The sequence below is a fragment of the Muntiacus reevesi genome, chromosome 3, assembly GCF_963930625.1.
Source record: "Muntiacus reevesi chromosome 3, mMunRee1.1, whole genome shotgun sequence".
Taxonomy (NCBI): domain Eukaryota; kingdom Metazoa; phylum Chordata; class Mammalia; order Artiodactyla; family Cervidae; genus Muntiacus; species Muntiacus reevesi.
The window spans coordinates 34234270-34258287 of NC_089251.1; the positions used below are offsets into that span (position 1 = coordinate 34234270).

Below are 24018 nucleotides of genomic sequence, written 5' to 3' on the forward strand. Positions count from 1 at the left end.
GCCAAGGGCTAGAATGCCGCCAAAACGAAAAGGTTCCTGTAGAAGTTAGAACAAGAGATTTAACAGGATAGAAGAACATTACCCCTTCTCACAGTGAGCCACAGTATTCACACATTTTTCAGTTTAAGTTGCCTTTTCCTCTGTTTCTGTAATTCTTTTAACGGAGCAGCAATTTATAATTACTGCTGCAAAGTTCCTCTCTGATTCTTCGTCCTCCCGCTATTGATGTCTCCGTTTTTCGCGTACCTGCCAGTGTATATGCTTGGTGCGGTGGGGCAGAATTCCCGACCCAGCGGTGCCTCTCCGTCTCGCTGGAGGGAAGATAAATGGCTCTAATCCAGGCCTGACTTTGGTATGTGCCCAGGGGAAAGGGGTTGAGTTAGAAGGCAAGAAGAGGCCTGGTAGCGTCTCGCCTTTTTACCAGGCCCTTTCGGGGAGGGGAACAAGAAAAGATAACGGTAAAAGCTCGGCAGGCGTCGCGCGCAGCCGCGGGCTAGCCCCGCCTCAAGGGGCGGGCTCCGGGCGCTGATTGGCCTGCGTCGGCTTCGCTCGGGTTGGCGGGAGGTCTCGGGGTCGGCGGTGCCGCGGTGGAGCGAGCTGCGAGTAACCGTCTGAGGCGTAGGGCGTCTGGGAAAGGCTAGCTGCCGGTCCGGCCCTTGCTCACCAACCTCAGGTTTCCGCAGGTACCCTCCGCTCGCTCGCCGGCGACTCTACAGTTTCGGTTGTGCCTGCCGCCTCCGCCCCCTCTTGCCTCCAACCCCGCCGGCATAAATGTGTGAGGCTATGGCGGCGGCGTCTCGACCCCTTCCTCACACACTTCCGCCCTTGAGTTTCTTCAGGTGCCGGTGGGTAGGTGGAGGCGTCGCGGTAGGACTGCGCAGAGCCGGGAGGAGCGGGGTGGAGGACGACTGTGTAGTAGAGAGAGGAGGCAGGGCGCGCCCCTCGGCCGTGTTTGTTGATGTTTGCCGCACTGTGCTCACCAGCTCAGCTGGTTGTGCTCACTCGTCGGCGGGGGAGAGGACAAAGGAGACTAAGGCTCGTCCCCAAGGGCTCGCCGTGCCCTCTCCTCAGCGGGCGCTGCCCCCTTCGGAAAGGAAGGCCTTTAGGAAAGAGCTCGCGCCTCCCCGCAGCCGGCCCGTCTTTATACAGCTGAGCGCGGGATAGCAGTGTTTTTAATTCATCCTGCTTCTTGTATCCCATTAAACGCATCTTTTTTTCCAGGAGCATCTGCACCAGAATCCTGAGACCTAAGTTGCTGTATCTCAGGGCTATGCCCTTAGCCCATTTATCAAAATTTACAAATGTCCTTTCCTATCATTTGCAGTACGACTGTAGGCCAGCTAGCTTCAGTTAAAAAAAAAATTTTTTTTTTTAAACTTTAGAAGTAATTGAGAGCCTGTCTATTTACAAACTTTATATCATAAACACATTAAAATATACCTATGGTGCCTGTTACTAGTGAAATTTTAACATTTAAATTACGTTTATTAGTTGAGGTGAAATTTGGTTAATCTGTCATATTGGGACTCTTCAAAGACACTCTTCCTGTAAAAAAGATACAATAATAGTACTGCCATAGGTTGAGTTTTTGCCAAACATTCAGCACTGTGCATTATTCATATGGTTCCTTTCCTCATTAACCCTCCAAAATATGTATTATAACAATACCTGATAATAGGTAACTTTAAATGAATACTTACTATGTACCAGCTTCTAAAAAAAGTGCTTTTATTATTTCAGTATCACAAGCGAGAAAAGAGAGACTCCAAGAAGTTAAATAACCTAAGATCATATCACTGGTGAAAATCAGGTCTTAATCCAGGTCTCTTGTCCAGTATTTTAACATTTATTCTCAGCCAGTTCTGTCCCTTTGCCTTCATTCATACTTTAAAATCCTGTCTTATAGTATGGAGATGCCTTTAAAAATTAGGAATAAACCACCATATGACCCAGCAATCCCTTTCCTAGACATAGCCTGAGTGAGCGAAGTAGCTCAGTTTTTGCAACCCGGTGGACTGTAGCCTACCAGGTTCCTCCCTCCATGGGATTCTCCAGGCAAGAATACTGCAGTGGTTTGCCATTTCCTTCTCTAGGGTATCTTCCCAACCCAGGGACCGAACCTGCATTGCAGGCAGACGCTTTAACCACCAGGGAAGCCTGAGGAAACCAAAATTGAAATAGACACATGTACCCTAGTGTTCATTTACAATAGCTAGAACATGGAAGCAACCTAAATGTCCATTGACAGATGAATGGATAAAGAAGTTGTGGTACATATATGTAAGGGAATATTACTCAGCCATAAAGAGGAATACATTTGAGTCAGTTCTAATGAGGTGGATGAACCTAGAGCTTATTATACAGAATGAAGTAAGTCAGAGAGAGAAATATCATATACTAATGCATATATGGAATCTAGAAAGTGACCAAAGAATTTATTTGCAGGGCAGCACTGGAGAAGCAGACATAGAGAACAGACTTACGGACCCAAAGGAGAGAGGGTGAGATGTATAGAGAGAGTAACATGGAAACTTACATTATCATATGTAAAAAAGCCAAAGGGAATTTGCTGTATGCCTCAGGAAACTCAAACAGGGCCTCTGTATCAACCTAGAGGGGTAGGATGGGGAGGGAGATGGGAGAGAAGTTCAAGAGGGAAGGGATATATGTGTACCTATGGCTGATTCATGTTGAGGTTTGACAGAAAACAAAATTCTGTAAAGTAATTATCCTTCAATTAATAATATTTAAAAAATTATAAAAAAAATTATCCTCTGTCTTAAAAAGACCTCTCATTTGACTATTGCCATTCTTTTAGTATGTCTAAATGAAGCAAAAATAGAAGTTAGCTAAAGTTGGAATTGGACCAAAAATGTATCACTTCTCTCCTTAAGTTCCTTCTCCATAACTCTCTTGCCAGTGTTTGCTTATTAATCTCAGTGAATCTCTATTGGGGAATTTCCTCCTGTTTCTGTTTTCTCAATTTTTATATGAAGCAGAATAATGTAAAATGTGATCATTATTTTTTTGATAGAAAATTTGCGTTGTGTTTCACCATATATCCCAGGTTGTTTTAATAAAGCAACACTATTTTAAGTTACTTAACATTAAGTAAAAGTGACATCCTGGGAGAAGTGCCACAGTTATTCTATTTTCTGGCACATCTATCCCCCACTCCCTAAGCCTAGCCCTCACACCCCAATGTGAGAAGCATGACTAGTTTTTTTCCATCTAGATTGTAAGGTTGCTCTTTCTTTGGGGGGAAAAAAAAAGATACAGATGAGGATCTAGGAAGAAAGAGGAGTGGAGAGGAGGGAAGCAAAGTAGAGGAGAAGGAATTATATATAAAAGTAATTGAATATAATTTACTCTGCCTAGTTCTTCATAATCTAACCCTGTGCTGTCTAATATGGGTAGCTACTAGCCATATGTGCTTATTAAACAGTTGAAATGTGGCAGGTGCAACTGAAGAATTTTTACTTTACAATTAAATATTGAAGGAATATAAAATATTTTTCCCTTACCTCCAGATCATTGTTTTGGCAAGACTATATTTCACTCATTGTTGCAAATTTTAGCATTCATAATTGAGATATAAGTATAATACAAGATATAATACACACCAGATTTCAAAGACTTAGTAGAAAAGAAGAATATAAAATGTCTTATTAGCTTTTATATTGATTACATGCCCAAATTATATTTTGGATATACTCAGTTACATGAAGTATATTTGTAAAATTAAATTGACTTGCTTATTTGTGCTTTTTAAATGTGGCTTTAGAAATACAAAGTTATATATGTGGCTCAGTTTATATTGGACAGTTCTGATCTAGCCTCACTATATCCAATTTTATTTTCCATTCCTTCCTTCAGCAGGGAAGTTTCTGAGGATCAGGAAGGAGAATCTGTACCTAACTCACTGAACATCGAGGGAGGCACGACTGCCTGGGTCACTGTGAGTTATGGATTCAGAGATTCTCATTAGGGTCTTAAAGTAGTTTGCTGCTTTGGCTATTCATAATTCCACTTCCTATTACCCTATAAATACTTTAATCATAAAAGTAATACTAGTAATTATGTGAACTAATTACCATCAAAATAATAGTGATTATGCATATCATTAAGTATTGATGGATTAACTTTCAATTTTTATTAGTCTATAGCAGTTTACATTCATATACACTGGTAATCAGCCACACAAATAGCATAGTCATACACTCACAACTTTAGAAATTAAAGTGATCAATTTATGAGAATCCCGCAATGCATGCATTTCTTTGCTAGAATTGTTTTTAACTTTTCAAAAGTATCAATAAACACTTGTTGAATCAGTGAGTTTTATAACATATCCAGGAATTAACCAGTTAGGAAATGTTTGTGTATATGTGAGATTGCTTTTTAATATAATAATGATATTGATAATAACTTAGTTTTCAAAACAGTTTGCCTTATTCTATAAAATATTTGAGATGACAATAATCATATGATAAAATTATGTCAATACAAGCAGAGTAAAAATTATCAGGAAAAAAGAATACCACAAATAGATTATAAGCTCAGCACAGTTTCTATAATTAACTTTAAAATTTGGTTTTTAGTTCCCTAGTAGTCAAAGCAAAATAGTTTGCATTATCTTATTATTTGGGAATAGAGGCATACCAGACCCAAAAGAAACATAGCTTTTCTTGACATGAACAAGAGTGTGATAAATAACTATGTGTTTTATTTTTACAGGAATCGTGGGAAACCAAAATGAGACATAATCAGCTGTGTTGTGAGACACCACCTACTGTCACTGTACATGTAAAATCAGGGTCAAATAGATTGCATCAGCCTAAAAAACCCATTACCCTGAAGCGTCCTATTTTTAAAGATAGTTGGCCAGCATCTGAAAAAAATGCACATAATAGCAACAAGTCTAAACGCCCCAAAGGACCCTGTCTAGTTATACAGCGTCAGGAAATGACTGCTTTCTTTAAATTATTTGGTAGGTTTTAAATATTGTAATAGAGGTAATTATAAAGTACTTAAAAGTGAGAGAATGTAAGTTCTGCTTTATCATTTTCATGATAATCAAAAAGGATGCTGTTATTTTCTGTGTCAGATTTTCTATCTCCAACCAAATTTGTTTTCGCCTTAGTCTGGTTTTTTTTCCCCCAGTGCTAGATTTTTGTTTGTTTTTATTACTTTTAGAGTAGAAATTCTGACTCATCTAGCTTCTAGACTACTTAATTCAAGTGTCAAATGTAAATTCTGGGCAATTCAAGGTCATAGCATGAGTTTTGTTTGACCTAAAGTAAATACACATAAAGTCTCAGGTGAGCTAACTGACTTAGTGTCACTGAGCCTGGGGGGTTTCCCAGGACTCAGTGCTAAAACTGAGCAGTCTAGCAAGGTTAGTCAACCTAGAGAAGTTTAAGTATAATCTTTGGGGAATATTATTAAAAATTAAGTATGCTTTATCATAATGCTCATATAATAAAATCGAATTTTGTTCAGATCATGAAATAGTGCTACTTTGCTGATAATCTTCTTAAAAATAGCCAAAAAGAAACTTTGTAGTATTTCTACTGGCCCAAGAAAGAGGACTCTTTTTTTTTTTTTTTTTTTTGAGGTAAGGTAGTAAGGTAGACAGAATAAAGGGTTGGATAGATAGATTCTGGTACTTATCTATGGGACTGAATCAAATCAAGTAGCCATCACAGACTGGTAGATTCAGGTAACAGCCTTCCTTGCTTATAGAGGAAAGGAGATTCATAAAAGAAGAGAGAGTTAGGGACAAGAGTATTTGCCCTGGTAAGAGGACAGAAGTCTTTAAAAAATGGGGGATGAGGGTTCCCTCTCTCTTTATTAAGAGTAGAGCAAAATTATTACCCACAAACTTTTTTGTTATTCATAACTGAATGTGGGAAATAAGGAAAAATACATGGCTCTACCATTTTAGGTAATTTAAGAAATAGAAATGGAATTAACAAGGCAGAGATTAATTATTCTCAGAAAATCGATACCTATTGGAACTTTCCATTTATTTGACTACGCTGATGATATTTATAGGATATAACAAAAAGTTATACTTAGTTATTTAACTAAAAACGGAGGGGGAAATGGAAAAAAGTGGATTTTTTTTTCCAAATTGTTTTCTGACAGCTACACATGTATTTTGGCATTATGTATTTGAGCCTTTATTTGAAGTGAGTGTTTCTTAGCTATTTTTTGGATGTTATTCTTTTTAACATTACTTTTGTCTGTTGATCTTTTTGTCATAATACTGTCTTTCCAAAATTAAATGTTAGTTATAAATAACTAATGAATTTTAAATCTTCTTTACATAGACATTTTCATGTGTATTTGGATAATAGCTAATTGGACAGAGGCAAGATAAACAAGATAGAAAAAGAGCCCAAAACTAAAAATACCCTGTACCTAAAAGGAGAAAGTGGTTTAAAAAAAACGTAAAAGATATTTAGAAAACAGAGTATTCATTGAGTGATTATTTCTTAATGACTGAGTTATCTTTTATCAGATTCCATTTCCACCTGTTAAAGATTTGCTTTGGAAATTAACAAAGAACCCTTCTAGAGCTACCCAAAACGTTCCTAAAAGAGTTACTGGAATATTCAGTAAATCAAACACTTCTGGCATTCTCCCTCTAGTCTGGGCTATATATTAAGGCAAATCAGACAGGAAGCCAAAAAATAAAGTGGTAGTTTTCTGTACAGTGCTTGCAGTGGTAAACACACTAAAGAACCAAAAACTATACTTTGGACAATACCAGTCCAGCCATTTTGTTTGATTTATAAACATTGTTTATAATCTCCTTATGTAAAAATTAATTCTTCAAAAGGAAACCTGTTTTCAAAAGACAAGTCATAGCCTTCTTTTGTTGTAGATGACGATTTAATTCAGGATTTCTTGTGGATGGACTGCTGCTGTAAAATTGCAGACAAGGTAAATTTGATAACAGTATAATCATTAACTAGCATTTTTATGTTATTGGACTGTCAGGACTTTAATGAACCTTATAATGATTTTCTATCATTAATTAAGGTTAAGAAAAGAACTAACTTAACGTTGCTTCTTCAAAATGGAATCCTTATACATTAGTATACAACAAACATTCATTCCATCTATACTCAAGGAATTGTAAAATATTATTGATTTAGGTTCATATGATCTTAAACCCATATTTGCTTGATTTAAAACATGTTTAAAAAAATTTTTAAAAAAAACATGATGTTTAATATGTTTTTTGGTTAGTTGGGTGGTTTTGGTTTGGTTTTGCTTTTTATTCTTTTTTAATTGAAGTTCAGTTGATGTACAATACAGGTGTACAATATGATTCACAATATTTAAAAGTTATACTCCATTTATAGTTATAAAATATTTGCTGTATTAGGCTTAATATGTTTTGATCAGAATTGTTACCTTTTATCATGTAATAACATCTGATAAAAGTGGTTGATTATACATTTTAATATTTTGTAGATAATTTAAATGAAATCCCAATAATCTTGTAGAGTAAAATTAGTTTATCTTATTCTTTATATAGGGATCATTGTTTCATAAAAGAACATCATGATGCTGATTTATACAGTAGGGATTGTGATGTCTCTATATTCTTTAGGTTTAGCCAAACAGAATTCGAGCTTTTTTTTTTCCCTGTTCCTTCTCTTTTATTTATTTATTTTTTCATTTATTTTTATTAGTTGGAGGCTAATTACTTTACAATATTATAGTGGTTTTTGCCATACATTGACATGAATCAGCCATGGATTTACATGTGTTCCCCATCCTGAACCCCCCTCTCACCTCCCTCCCCATCCCATCCCTCTGGGTCATCCCAGTGTACCAGCTGAGCACTTGTCTCATGTATCCAACCTGGACTGGCGATCTGTTTCACACTTGATAATATATATGTTTCAATGCTGTTCTCTCAGATCATTCCACCCTCTCCTTCTCCCCTAGAGTCCAAAAGTCTGTTCTATACATCTGTGTCTCTTTTTCTGTCTTGCATATAGGATTATCGTTACCATCTTTCTAAATTTATAAATGTCGTCTTAGACCAGTTCGTCATATCAGAAAATGCAGCATGACTTCATATCACATTTAAGATCATGTGCCAACCAACAGAAAAGGGAATGAACAGACTACTTCATGATTCAATACCCATTAATTTAATATTGATGTAAACTCTCTTCTTTTAAGCTTAAGATAACAAAAATAAAATTGGAAGTTTTCTTTTAAAGTTTGAAATTTTAATTTTAGAAAATTTCAAACATGCAGTAGTACGTTTAAAATTATAGTAGAGGCAATAGAACAAAGACCGTCTGTGTACCTGCCATCCAGCTAAAACAGTCATCAACTCATGGCCATTCTTGTTTCTTCTCATTTCTTTCCCCAAAGCTGGATTATTTTGAAGCAAATCCCAGACAGCCTAACATTTTATCCATAAATATTTAAAGACATACTTCTAAAAGTTGAGATATTTCTAAACATAATCAGTGTCACTAATACCTTTAAACATTAACAGTAACGCCTTCATATCAAATATCCAGTTCATGTGGACTTAATAAAGTTTAAATTTTAGTTTAAGCGCCTTATCGGTAATTAAAGTTGTTGGACAGCAGGGGGCAGTGCCTCTAAAGTAACTAACCAGGGATAGTGTATTTTAACAAACTATACTAGAGTCCTCTACTGAAAGTTACCTTGAAAAACTTGGAATCACCTTTGTGGTCAAACCTGTGAAGGTAGGATGAATTAGCTATTTTATGAGAGGGAATCTAATATATTTGTGTTGTAACTTGGTTTTAACTTGAACAGGCAGAACCTGGCATAGGTCCTAATAACAGGCTAGACATGTCTTTCTCATAATACATTTAAAACACTTTTCCCAGTGAAAATAGAGCCATGTGATTCTAATTTCTGGTTAGAAGTTATTTTTTTAATTATTTTGAGTATTTTGAGTATGGATGTCTACAACTAACTCGAAGAGTTGAGGAGGGGGAAAGTTGCATATACACATACATCAAGCCAGTGTGGCAACAGAGTGACAACTGATGAATCTTGGTAAAGGATGTATGGTTATTCACTTGATTATCATTTCAGCTTCTTTATATGTTTGAATAATAGGAAAAAAATGAGTTTGGGATTCAAAAAATATTGGCAAGAATAAAATTTAGGAGTTGATTCCAATTATGACTTAATCATAAGTGATCCAGAACTATTTCTCACTATTCATATGGATTAAAGGAAGCCAAAAAATAAGGACTCAAATAGGTGTTTCTGTAATAAGGATAAATAATGCTTTGTTGTTTTAGCATATAAAGACAGCTAGTTTGAAGCAGTTTTACTTATGAAAGCAAAACATTAATTTTAACTTTTAACTTTTTTCTCTATAGTATCTTTTGGCTATGACCTTTGTTTATTTCAAGAGAGCTAAATTTACTGTAAATGAGCATACCAGGATAAATTTCTTTATTGCTCTGTAAGTATGCTTTCTACTAAGTGATTTTTATGGTAGTTATTTATAAGTCGTGTCTGACTCTTTGTGACCCCATAGACTATACAGTCCATGGAATTCTCCAGACCAGAATACTGGAGTGGGTAGCCTTTCCCTTCAAGGGATATTCCCAACCCAGGTCTCCTGCATTGTGGGCGGTTGCTTCATCAGCCGAGCCACCAAGGAAGCCCAAGAATACTGGAGTGGGTAATCTTTCCCTTCTCCAGAGGATCTTCCTGACCCAGGAATTGAACCAGGGTCTCCTGCATTGCAGGTAGATTCTTTACCAACTGAGTTATCAGAGAAGCCCAATATCTACAATACCTTATTTAAAATAGAGGCTGTTTAAACCCTGGTATATATCTTTGAATAGGCTTTCCTGTTTAAAAGCTGTATTTTTTTTTACTTTAATAAGATATTCTTACGTTCTTTTCATTGATCTTATGCCTAAGATTTATTTCATATTCCACTTGAGTTTGTGTTGTACCTTTCACATTGTCATACTTTATATAGTGTTCCATATTAAATTATCCCCAAATTTTCCTCTTTTGGACTTAGAGACTTTTTAAAAGCCAGAATATCCTCTTTGAAATTTAATATTTAGTAAAAATCATTATAACTGTTGCCTTTTAAAGTTGAACAGTTTGTGGAAAATACTCTAGACAATCTCAGTATCAAAACCCCAGTACCTGGATACAAAACTACAGTTAGAAATATATGAATATAATTTTAAGTACCTAACTAAGGACCTACATATAAACATATTGAAATTAAATATCACCACAACTATTAGCAATGAAGAATTTAAAGTCTGCTTAATTCAGAATGTAATTCAAGAAATAGGACTAGAAGAAATTGATCTTTGCATGTTTTCAGGAGATACATTTCCCCATACAGAGGAAAAAATGAACTCAGTATAAAACTTGATGATGATTGCTAAATTGGAGGAACATAATAGTATTAGCTAGTTTGAGTATCATGTGCGAGGCACCAGAAAAATATTTTCTATAAACTCATTTAACTTTCCTATGAGATATATTTTTAAATTATCTCCATTTTACAGATAGGAAAAATGAAACTTAGGAAGATTAAGTGCTTTCCAAGGTCACAAAAGTTAGTAAACAGCGGAACTGGGGCACAGATTTAGGTGTGATTTGCCAATGGCCAAGTCCAGCCATTTGACACTAAGCTGTACTGCTGTGAATGTGTCTCTTAGTATTATACCTGTGTATTGATCTGTGTATCTCTATTTTGTAGTTTTTTCTCACCTGAAAATTGAAAACAAGCCAAAAGAAACTTTATTTAAATCTTACCACATGCCCAAAATTGGATTTGACCAGTTTTGTAAAATTATTACCAGCACAGCACTTTGTTAGCTTAAACTGTGTAGTAGCATGTCAGGTTTTATTGCATGTTGTATTATAAGCTTCATATTAAAAGTAACATGAATCATAATTTCCATTTTTTAATCTAATTGTACTTTTGATATAACCCCACTCATTGTGAAGTGAAGTGATAGTCGCTCAGTCGTGTCTGACTCTTTGTAGTCCCATGAACTGTAGGCCGCCAGGCTTCTCTGTCCATGGAATTTTCCAGGCAAGAATACTGGAGTGGGTTGCCATTTCCTTCTCCAGGGGATCGTCCTGACCCAGGGACCAAACCTGGGTGTCCTGATTTATAGGCAGATTCTTCACCATCTGAGCCATAGGGGAAGCCCACCCAACTCAGTAGTTCTCATTAAATATTTTCTCAGCCACAGTTCAATTTCAAGGTATTTTCTATATATTTTTTTAACACTCTGAACTTCTACTATTATTTTTCTATATTTTTTAGTTATGTATTTTTTTCATACTTGGTTGCCTTTTCTACTTGACTATAAACTCCTTAAAGGCAAGGAATGTGTACCTTACTTTTTTGCATATCAATGGCTAACATAGAATTTCTTAATTCTTTATTTAAATAAACATAATTAACCCTATGCAAAATAAATGGACTCTGCTCCAAGAAAAATCTATTTCAAATTAGAAGACAACTTACATGTGTAAGATATAGACATTTCATTGTATGGAGCCTGAAAAATTGTTAATGTAGAATGGAACCATAATGTCCTAATACTATATTGAAAAGTGAAAGTGAAGTTGCTCAGTCGTGTCTGACTCTTTGTGACCCCAAGGACTGTAGCCTACCAGGTTCCTCCGTACCATAGTGCTTTTTCAGTTCAGTTCAGTTTAGTTACTCAGAAGTGTCCAACTCTCTACAACCCCATGGACTTCAGCATGCCAGGCTTCCCTGTCCATCACCAACTCCTGGAGCTTGCTCAAAATCATGTCCATCGAGTTGGTGATGCCATCCAGCCATTTCATCCTCTGTCGTCCCCTTCTCCTGCCCTCAATCTTTCCCAGCATCAGGGTCTTTTCCAGTGAGTCAACTCTTTGCATGAGGTGGCCAGAGTATTGGAGTTTCAGCTTCAGCATCAGTCCTTCCAATGAATATTCAGGACTGATTTCCTTTAAGATTGACTAGTTGGATCTCCTTGCAGTCCAAGGGACTCTCAAGAGTCTTCTCCAACACCACAGTTGAAAAGCATTAATTCTTTGGTGCTCAACTTTCTTTATAGTCCAACTCTCACATCCATACATGACCACTGGAAAAACCATAGCTTTGACTAGACGGACCTTTGTAAAGAAATGTCTCTGCTTTTTAATATGCTGTCTAGGTTTGGCATAGTTTCTTCCAAGGGGCAAGCATCTTTTAATCTCATGGCTGCAGTCACCATCTGCAGTGATTTTGGAGCCCAAGAAAAGAAAGTCTGTCACTGTTTCCATTGTTTCCCCATCTATTTGCCATGAAGTGATGGGACTGGATGCCATGATTTTAGTTTTTTGAATGTTGAGTTTTAAGCCAGCTTTTTCATTCTCCTCTTTCACTTTCATCAAGAAATTCTTTAGTTCTTTGCTTTCTGCCATAAGGGTGGTGTCATCTGCATATCTGAGATTATTTATATTTCTCCCAGCTTGTTTTCATCCAACTTGGTATTTCTTAGGATGTACACTGCATATAAGTTAAATAAGCAGGGTGAACAATATACAGCCTGACATACTCCTTTCCCAATTTGGAACCAGTCCATTGTCCCATGTCCAGTTCTAACTGTTGCTTCTTGACCTGCATACAGATTTCTCAGGAGGCAGGTAAGCTGGTCTGGTGTTCCCATCTCTTTAAGAATTTTCCACAGTTTGTTGTGATCTACAGTCAAAGGCTTTGGCATAGATGTTTTTCTGGAACTCTCTTGCTTTTTCTATGATCCAACAGATGTTGGCAATTTGATCTCTGGTCCTCTGCCTTTTCTAAATCCAGCTTGAACATCTGCAAGTTCAAGATTCACTTACTGTTGAAGCCTGGCTTGGAGAATTTTGAGCATTGCTGTGCTAGCGTGTGAGATGAGTGCAATTGTGTGGTAGTTTGAACATTCTTTGGCATTGCCTTTTTTTGGGATTGGAATGAAAACTGACCTTTTCCAGTCCTGTGTCCACTGCTAAGTTTTCTAAATTTGCTGGCATACTGAGTGTGGCACTCAATATGTGCATTATATTTTTTCATAGAAATCAGCAAGCATGAAAGGGGCCAACCTCTTCCAACTCTATCTACAGTTTATTAACAACTATTAGGAATACTAAAGTGAGAAATTACTTGATATAATTTCAGAAAGGACACAGTTTGACTCAAATAACAGTGAGTTTAACAATGAAGTGCCTTATGATATTAATAATATATGTATAAAATAATATTAAAATAATTTAAGGGAGAATAAAAATATGTAAGTACTCATATGAATGTAACTAAATATGAATGGGTACTTTTCAGGTGGCACCAGTGGTAAAGAACCTGCCTGCCAGTGCAGGAGATGCAAGAGAAGTGGGTTCGATCCCTGGGTCAGGAAGATCCCCTGGAGGAGGGCATGGCAACCCACTCCAGTATTCTTACCTGGAAAATCCCATGGACAGAGGGGCCTTCTGGGCTACAGTCCATGGAGTCACAATGAGTCGGACACAACTGAGACACACGTACACACCCACACAAATATGAATATGTGCATGGTTAAAAAGACTACATAGGAGGGTATACAATTAAAAATAAGTCTTCTCATATCTCAAGATCTTGAGCTCCCTCCTCAAGGATAATTAACAGTTTCATATGTATCTGTCTAGAAATAATTTTCTATATATGAACCAGTGTGTATGTTACATGAATAGAAATGTACTTACACTTCTATGTGTGCTTTTAAAAGTTTTTAATGTGAAATATCTACAGAAGAGTGATTGGAGTGTATATGTATGTGTGTGTGAAAGAATAAAAGCAAAACAGACATTCATGTACCCCTGACTTAAGAATAGAACATTACCAGAACCTTAGAAGCTCACAGCACACAGTTTCCCAATTAGAGCCTCTTCCTTCCACAAGTAATCATTTTTTTGCTTTCCTTTACTCTATGTATATACCTCTAAATAATATATTATTTGGTTATTCCTATTTGGGGGCAGTACAATAAAAATTATATGTACATGTCTTCTTTAAATTCCTTCTTTTGCTTTATGATATTATTTTGAGACTGAGTTCTATTGATATGTGTAGCTGTAGTTCACTTTCACTACAGGAAAAAATACTCTTGTTTCTTATATATTTGCATTTTCCCCCACCATCTTGTTGTGTACTTTGTAAATATTCCATTTTATTTTCCTGTTTCTTCTTTCCCCTCCACTTTTATCTTTTTTTTAATTGAGATTTTAAATTTTTTACCTTTGACACCTTTTTTCCTCTACTTCTTTGGAAATCTTACATTCTACACCTATTCTTTGCGCAATTACCCTAGTTATTTTTAATTACAAGACCCAACTTCTATTCTGTTATCTTACAATTCCATTAGTTCTACATGATGCTCTCTAAAAAGTTAGACACTATTATTGCTGTTTTATAAATTCAACATTTGTTTAGATTTGCCCACATATTTATATATCTTTGATTACTGTTACTTCTTGCATCTCAAACGTTCCACTTGGGATCATTTGCCTACCTTTCTGTTTGCTTTTAAGGCCCCCGTTTATTGGGTGTTTGTCTTTTAATTCCAATATCTTCATACTTCACAGCCTGTTTGTGTTCATTTTGCCTTGTTCCCTTATATGTTTTGTAAATCTTTTTATTACAAGTTGCCTTTTTTTTCATTAGAAAATCATCTATGGAGCTTGCATTGTTTCCAGTAAGAAATCTGCTTCATCCTTATCTCTATTCGTATATAATTTAATGTGTCTGTTTTTCTCTCTGACTGCTTTTAAGATTTTCTCTATATCACTGGCCCTAAGCAATTAATTATGATATGCTTTGGTGTAATTTTCCATATGTTTTGTGCTTTGGAGTTTATTCAGCTTCTTTGTGGGTTTATAGTTTTCATCACATTTCAAAATTTTTCAGTAATTATTTCTCCAGGTGTTTTTTCTGTTCACCCACCACCCTTTAGGGATTCTAATTTCACCTATATTAAGCTGCTTGAAGTTATCTCACAGCTTATTGATGCTCTGTTCATTATTTTTGTTTCATTTTCTCAGTGTGTCTCATTTTGGATAGTTTATATTACTATGTCTTCAGTGCACAAATCTTTCCTTCTGTGACATTTAATATGCTGTTACCCTCACTCAGTGTAATTTTCATTGTACACAAAGTTTTCATCTCTAGAGGTATACTTTCAATGTGTCTACTTGTCTTTCTGAACATCTGGAATAATTGTAACTGTTTTAGTGTCTTTGTCTATTACTTCTACCATATATCAGTTTTGATTGGCTAATGATTCTTCTTATCTGTCCTGTTTTCCTACTTTTGTGCATGCCTAGTCCCCCTCAGGTATTTGAGTGTCGAGAAAGACCATAAGAAAAGGTTAGAGGGAACACAGTGCCTAACATTCACCCGCGGCTCTAATAGTACCTGTTCTCACACCAGACTGAAAAAACTTCCAGTTCACGCTGAATAATTCAGTATTGAGTAGAGTACTTGGAAACATCTTGCCCTAGTGGGGAGTAATTAGCCCCAAACTGAACATTGCTCCAGATCCATCTAACAAATCATGAAATCAAGACAAAAGGATCAGATATGTTTCAAATAGCTGCATCCTAGAACAAAGCTCAAAATTTATAGGACTATAAAAATATTCAGAATTCAACAATGTAAAATTCATTGTATCTCTATTTTTGATATACATTTCTTTTATCATTCATAAGGCTTGAACATCTTTTACTGTGTTTATAAACAAGCTGGGTTTTTTGTATGTGTGTAAACTCTCTTCCTGTCCTTTACCCATTTCTTTTTTGAGTTATTGGTCGTTTTCTTTAGGTATCTCGCTAATACAGTTGAAGAAGATGAAGAAGAATCCAAATATGAAATTTTTCCATGGGCTTTAGGGAAAAACTGGAGAAAATTATTCCCTGACTTTTTAAAGTTAAGGGACCAACTCTGGGATAGAATTGACTATAGGGCTATTGTAAGCAGGCGATGCTGTGAGGAGGTAAGATTTTTAAATGCTTTATATATGTATAATCTCTGTCTTCTCTTTATGTAATTTTCCCTGTCTTGTTTTTTAATGTGCTTCTAATGCTTCATTTTTTGTAAATGAAGGGTAAACTGTTAACCTTGATGATTACCATGAGTACAACTTGTATATTAAAATGTTGATATTTTAAATTTATAGCACAATAATTAAAAGTTGTCATTTCTTTTTTTCTGAACAGCCTACTTCCATAGAAAGTATTTTTATTTTAGTGTGTTTCTCTTCTCTAAAAGATCACCAATATGTTAGGAAGAAATAGTGTGCACATTCCAAAGTACTTCAGGGTAATAACATTGGAGCTGAATAATAATTTCCATTAAAGTATCAAAATTTCACATTCATGAGGTTGAAATATAAACAGTGTGATATTAAAATTTAAATAAATTTAAATAAGCTTAAAAACTATACCTCTTTTCATATATAGCATACATAAAGTAAGTTTCCTTGATGACAGATTCTATTAATGTAAAGCAGACACTAAATTAAAAGATGAGTTATTTTATCTGATGTTCTGGTTTTCAGTAAAGAAAGATAATGTTTCAAACTAAAAATATTGGAGTAGAAAATTAATGGAAGGCAGTGATCACTGTAAGCCAGAACTAGTTCAGAAAAGTTTGGGGAGATAATGCTGTAATTAAATGAAGTCATATCTAGTTTAATGACTATAGGCCAGAGAAGCCAGTTAATGGATTAGTGTCCAACCTGAGGGAAGACTTTAGAGGTGTGTCACAGAACTCTGTCCAGAACTAATCTTGTTAATTATATTTATTAATGAGATGAAGTTATAGAGGTTATACATGGTTTTGGATTAAATTAGAATTGTTGAATATTGGGAGAAATGCAAAGATTCAGAAATAACTTAGAAGACTGTACAGCACGTGATTATATTCAATAGAAAAATATGAAAGGATGAGTATGTATGACTACTCCCTTCCATTAGTGGATCCTCATTAATGAATTTAAAGGACCCATTCCAATTACAGGGCATTGAAAAATTCCTGTCTTGTTATATTTTTGTCACTGCCTCCCCAGGTCAGGAGTGGGTAATTTGTGCACCTTTTGCCATCCTTGGTATGATAGTACCCTTATTTGAACACTGATTTTATCAAAGTAAATGCTTCAAGCTCCATGGAACACTCAGCCAAGTGCATGGAGGAGGCACTGGAGGCAAGAGGTCAGGATAGGCAATGCTTCCTCCTGGTAGACTGCCCACCACTCTTAAGGTACAATGACTCACATTTTAACTGCAACAGTTTTATTCTATTGGAGCTGGAATTACCTTGGTTGCTGATACCAGACTGTTAGAGAATGAGGTGGCTTATAAGACTACAATGTTTTAGACACCTGAAAAGTCAGTTGTTACAATGACTTTTTTTTTCACTGATTTTTCATTGACTTTTTCACTCATTTCACTGACACTGAAAATGTCAGTCGGATTTTCAGAAAAGTTCTGTCTCTTGAGGCTTCAGCACTGAGAACTATCAGAGCTCTCCCCTAATTCCAGATTGGCATGTCTAATTTCCTACTTCATGTTTGATTATCTAGTAGATACCTCAGACTTAACATGCTGAAAATTTGAGTTTTTGATTCTCCCACACAGACCTCCACACTTGCTCCTCCTACAATCTTCCACATGTCAATAAACAGTAACTTCATCATTCTAGTTGCTGGCCAAAAACTGTCACCCTAGGCTTTTTTTTTTTTTTTCGTATCTATACCTTAAAGAAATATCCAGCATCCTACCATTTCTCACCTTCTCCACCACTAAACCCTACTTTGATTGTCATCTCTTGCCTCAATTATTTCCATAACTCTCCAAATAGACTCCCTCACAGTCTTTCTCGCCTATAGTTTATTCTTCATAGCAGCCAGAGTAAATCTTTTAGGAAATAAAATCATGTCTCCTCTACTCAAAAACCTTCAGAGGTTTCTCATCTCACAGAGTAAAAGTCAACATCCTTATCTTGCTCCACATGGTCTGCCAGCTCTCCTCCCTTATTTCGTTGACTTTATCTCCCAGCCTTGCTCACTTCACTTTAACCACACTGGCCTTCTAGCTATTCCTCAGATTCATCAAGGACGCTCCTACCTTGGAGTCTTTGCACTTGCCACTCCTATTATCTGGAATGCTTTCCCGCAGTTATTGGTTAGTATGCTTCACTCCCTCACTTCATGCAGGACTCTGCCAAGTGTCGCCTCGGAAAAATCATTCCTTACCACCCTATATTCCATAGTATCTCCCTTAATGGAATAAAAATGGAAGAGTCCAGAAATTTATGTTTCTTGGCAAGGGTGCCAAGAAAACTCAGTGGAGCAAGAATAATCTTTTCAACAAATTGTGCTGAAGCAACTGGATATCCACATGCAAAAGAAAGCACCTGGACCCCTGCTTCATATCATATATATAAAAACTAACTCAAATGGATCAAAGACATATATTTAAGAGCTAAAAACTATAAAATTCTTAAAACATATATGTTAAATCTTCATGACCTTGGATTAGGTTTCTTAGATGTAATAACCAGAAGCACAAGCAAGGATAGAAAATACAGATAAAAAAATGAGCATCATCAAAAGTTAAAAATTTTGTTCTTCAAAGGGACCATTAAGAAAGTGAAGAGACAGCCCAGAAACTGGAAGAAAATCTTTGCAAATCATCTATCTTATAAAGTACTTGTATCTAAAATATATAAACAGCTCTTAAAACTCAGAAATAAAGAGACAACCCAATTTTCTAAAGGGCAAAGGATCTTAATACACATTTTTTCCAAAAAATATTTAGATGGGCAAAAAAGCACATGAATAGATGCTCAACAGCCATCAGAAAAATGTAAAATCAAAATCAAGGAGATATTTCGTTACATGCACTAGGAAAGCTATAATTTAAAAAAAAGACTGATAATAACAAATATTGCAAGGATGTGGAGAAATTGGAACCCTGACTTCTGGTGGAAATGTAAAATCATTTAGGTTCTTTGGAAAACGGTCTGGCACTTCCTCAAAAAGCTAAACATAGACCATATGACCCAGCAATTCCACTCTTAGTTTTATACTCTAAAGAAATGAAAATTATGTTCACACAAAAACTTGTACATGGGGCTTTCCTGGTGGTCCAGTGGTTAAGAATCCACCTTACAGTGTAAGGGATACCAGTTTGATCCCTGGTCCAGGAAGATCCCACATGCCATGGAGCAACTAAGTTCATGTGCCACAACTACTGAGCTTTCCCTCTGCAGCCCAGGAGCAGCAACTACTGAAGCCCACGTGCCCTTAGAGCCTGTTCACTACAGCAAGAGAAGCCACCACAATGAGAAGCCCATGCTCCACAACTGGAGAGTAGCTTATGCTCACCGCAACTAGAGAAAGTATAGCAATTAAGACTCAGCACAGCCAAAAATAAATAGATATTTTTTGAAAACTTCTACATGAATGTTTATAGCAAGCAACCTTATTCATAATAGTCAGTAGTTGTAAAAACAACTGAAATGTCCAGCAGCTAATGAATGGATAGACAAAATATCAATACAATGATACATTACTTGGCAATTAAAAGGAATAAGGTATCGATACATGCTACAAAGTGGATGAATGCTGAAAACCTTATGCAAATGAAAGAAACCAGTCCTCAGAGAGCCACATAGTTCATTTACATCAACTGTGAAGAATACATAAATCCAAAATCATAGAAAGTGGTTGCCTGAGGCTGAAGGGAGGGAGGAGTGGAGTGTGACTGCCTTCTCTATGAAGTGATGAAAATGTACTAAAATTAAAAAAAAAAAATGTACTAAAATTGATTGTAGTAATCATTGTGCTACCCTGAAGAAATCAAAAGCCATTGAATTCTATACTTTAAACCAGTGAATTGTATGATATCTGAGTTATATCTCAATAAAGCTGGTAAAATAGCAAGTAGTATGTCCGTCTTTTATTCTCTACTCCTTTTCCTGGTTTTCCTCGCAACACTTAGCCATTGTATAACACTCTATTTTACTTACTTATCTTGCTGATGTCTATTTCCCCTTACTAGAATATAAATTCCAAGAGGGTCTTTGTTTTTTTTGGCTTCATTGTGAAGGTTGCAGGATCTTAGTTCCCTCAACCAGGGATTGAACCTGAGCCCTCAGCAGTGAAAGTGGTGTGTCCTAATCACTGGACTGCCAGGGAAGTCCCCAAGAGGGTCTTTATTCTGTGCTTATTACATGTACAGTATCTAGAACAGTGCCTGACTTGTAGTAGGTACTCAGTAAATACAACTGACTGACATAATGGAACTTAAAGCTTCCATTTCTTTTTCATACTTTCTTACCCATGAAAACCAACAGCAAGGACCTCTACTGTATAACACGGAAACTACATTCAGTATCTTGTAATAATCAATAATGGAAGATAATCTGAGGAAGTATACAACTGCATCACTTTGCTGTATGTACACCTGAAACATTGTGAATCAACTGTACTTCAATAAAGAAAATTAAAAATAAACAAGACTATGGAACAATTCTTTACTGAACAGCCTTAGCACTGACCCTTATCCAGATACCCAGATAGATAATTTTGGCGGAGTGGGGGGCGCGGCATGGGGAGACATGCTAAGAAATTTAGTTAAGTGTTCTATGCATTTGTTATTAAGAGCCCAGTACTGGCACACTGCCAACCCATTTTTTAGTCACATATCCTAAAATAAATGCAAGTTACAGTACTAGCTACAAATTGGCTTACAATAATTATACTATACATTTGCATTGTGCTTTACAAATTTATATTTTCACATAAATTAGCTTCTTATCCTCACAAAAGTACTTTTGAGGATTGTAGCATTCTCATTTTATAACTGATGAAACTGAGGACTACGAAGGTTGAAATTTACTCAAGATCATACATAGTTAAATGGCAGAACCAGAGCTTGACTTCACATCTGATGGTTTTCCAGTGTTCTGTGTTCTCTGACATCTGTCATTTCATTAAGAGATGTTTAAAGTTTGGTAGTAGATAAAAGATCCACAATGAAAGTAATGTCTGAGCACTGGTCTCAGTACTGCACATGTATTAACTCTCACAATTCTTACAGCTAACTAGGTAATCCAGATAAGGAAACAGGCACAGAGAGACTAAATGACTTCTCCAAGGTCACACAATTAGAAAAGCAGCACACCAGTATTCAAACCTAGGCAGTCTAACTTGAAAGTCATTGCTTTTAACACCTTATACTGCCACTTGCGATCACAGAGAAGTAGACTATATAGAGAGAAAAACAGCCAAATATTAAATTTTAAAAACTCACCAAAGCCCACCTCCACCCCCCACCAAGAAATCACTAAAAATAACAGAAGAGTGAGTTGAAGTAAAAAAACTAGGATAATGTTTCTGATAGGTCAAGTGCTACCAATGCTTCAGAGAAGTCACTTTCATAGAATTGTAGAGTTTGATAACTCTAAGTGACCTATTGTCTCATATATAAAAGGCCTTGTGACTCAGAAAGTTAATGCAATTTCCCTAAGGTCATAGGAACTAAATAGAATTAAGACCAAAATCTTGCTTTTTTGACTGTGGTACAGTTTTCTTTTTAATTCACTGTTTTTATCACTGTAACATTCTAATGTGTGTGCGAAATATATGTAGACCTCATATATATATTTAAAAGAGTGTGCACTTGCATGCATTTCTCTAGGTTAGCATGTGGAGAGACTATGATGCCTAGTTTATTGCAGAAAGAACAGTACCAAATCTTCTATATTGTGCCCTTTGCTTCAGAGTTCCCTTGACTTCATAGCTCCCTCTGCTCTCTTCATTAGACATTGCTGTAGGGTTCCTACAAAAGTTATATTGTTGAAGGCTAGTAATGTCAGTGACCTCTTAATTTCTTATTTTCATCTATCATTAAGAAATATTTAATGACTGTGTACTGTTGTGGAGAAGGGAGCTGGCTACCCACTCCAGTATTCTGGCCTGGAGAATTCCATGGACTGTATGTATACAGTCCATGGGGTCACAGAGTCGAACACAACTGATCAACTTTCACTTTCACAGTTGTGGAGAGGGCATTTGAGAGAGAGATGTACAAGAAGCTGTTCCTGTCCGGAAGAGGTTACATGCATAAAAAGATATATCTGAGTACTAACATTTATATGCTGAGTCCTAATATAGGATTAACAATAAAATTTGAAACCTAGAGTTTCTAGAAAGGTGGGATTTATGCCAGGCATTGAAGGAAAAGCAATGCTAAGACAAAGGGAAAGGCCATTCCAGATATGGGAAATAGAGAAATACTGAGGAAAAATTATAGACAAATTTGGAAGGAACAAGAAAAATTCACATTTTACTTCCTCACCTTGGGTATTTCTTAACCAAATTTTATATTATCGCAGAAATATGTATGTTTGCAGTTAACATCTTTATTTACTTCTGCCTTTTAAAAGACATATAACTTTCATTACATGTCTTTGGTTGAAAACTTTTTTCAAGGATTTAAGAAGTAGATTATAAAATAAATCCAATTCTAAAGTACACTTTAAAAATTAGCATAGCTACATGGAACTCCACTCAAGTTATGTGGCACTGTGGATGGAAGGGGACTTTGGGGGAGAATGGATACACGTATAAGGATGGCTGAGTCTCTTTGCTATTCACCTAAAACTATCCCATTGTTAACTGGCTATACCCTAATACAAAATAAAAAGGTTAAAAGAAACGATCATAAAGTTAGCATAGCTAGTATTCTTTATTCATTGCCTTGAAGTGAGACAGTAACCGCAATAACCCTATTTTCTGAGGGATTTGGCTTTAACTGGGACTGGGGGTGGAGGGTACTGTTAGGGTTTTTCATTCTTAACAACAAAAGCTTTTTTCCAAACAAAATTTTATACGATCCCCCAAATTGAGGTTCTGCAAGCTGCTCTGTCTTGCCTCAGCCCCTCCTGGGATCCCCAGTGTTGTCTGTGAAACCAAGGGCTTCTCAAACCAGTCTGAAAAATCACTTGATCAATTAAAGTACTGTCTATCTTTTTGAATTATAGTTTTGTCCAGAAACTTAAATATTTTTTAAAAACACTGTCTAGCTGTCAAATTCTACACTTCTAATTTACCTTGGGTCATTGATAACTGCAACTAAACATTTTTTTTTCATTTAGAAGTAACATTCTAACATTCTGTTTTGAAGTTTTAGATACCATGAGATCAGCAGGTAGGTACAACTTCCCTAGCTTGTCTTCTTAAATGGCTGTCATTTGCTTTCATTGGCCAGATGTTTACTGTGTGATAAGGATTTTATACATATTTAACCTTCAGAACAATCCTATGAGGCAGATAGTATCCCCCATTTTAGATATGAAGAAATTGAGGCTCCTAAAGGTTAAGTAACTAACATCATACAACTAGCAAGTGGCAGAGCCAGGATAAGAAACTAAATCTACCCCGACTCTAAAGGCAGTATCTTATCTAACACCTGACAGTAGTGCAGACATGTAGTGCAGAATCTTCAGTACTTTCTAAATGATTCCTCATCTAATACTTGCGACAACCCGCTAAAATAGACAGTATTTTTCTCTCCATATTACAGACAAGAAAACAGGAACAGAGAGGTTAAGCAACTTACCTGTGTTCTCATTTACCGTATCTCTTGCTATTATTGCAAACATGCTAAGATAAACATACATAGGTGGAAACCTTGATTAAAAATATTCTCAACCCAATACATTCCAAAGTTAAGAATGATGTATTATTTGGGGGGCATTTTCTTTCCCAAACCTAGAATATCTGAGCAAAACCTGGAAAGTTGCTTCAGTTCTATTTCCTGTTAGAAATAATTTAAATATTCTACCAATTGTTATCTTAAGAATCCAAGCAATGAATCACTTTATAGGTAATACTGCCCTATCTGGAGATGCTTTTTTTAAAAAACATTTTTTTAGATCTAGTTATAGAGATAGCT

The 24018-nt window shown here is 36.0% G+C and overlaps 1 protein-coding gene across 2 annotated transcripts in view; it reads left to right on the plus strand.

Moving 5' to 3' along the window:
• The first annotated feature begins 525 nt into the window (after window positions 1-525).
• SPDYA (speedy/RINGO cell cycle regulator family member A) overlaps window positions 526-24018 on the plus strand; it is a 36155-nt gene continuing 12662 nt past the window's right edge. Inside the window, exons 1-6 of one of the 2 annotated variants that reach the window (XM_065928924.1) lie at window positions 526-683; window positions 3877-3958; window positions 4738-4990; window positions 6893-6951; window positions 9402-9487; window positions 15878-16049. In XM_065928924.1, coding sequence (XP_065784996.1) covers window positions 4756-4990; window positions 6893-6951; window positions 9402-9487; window positions 15878-16049 — 552 coding nt within the window. In that variant the 5' untranslated portion in view covers window positions 526-683; window positions 3877-3958; window positions 4738-4755. Of the gene's footprint in view, window positions 684-1260; window positions 2502-3876; window positions 3959-4737; window positions 4991-6892; window positions 6952-9401; window positions 9488-15877; window positions 16050-24018 lie in introns of those variants that run through there. The other variant, XM_065928923.1, reaches the window with a different exon arrangement.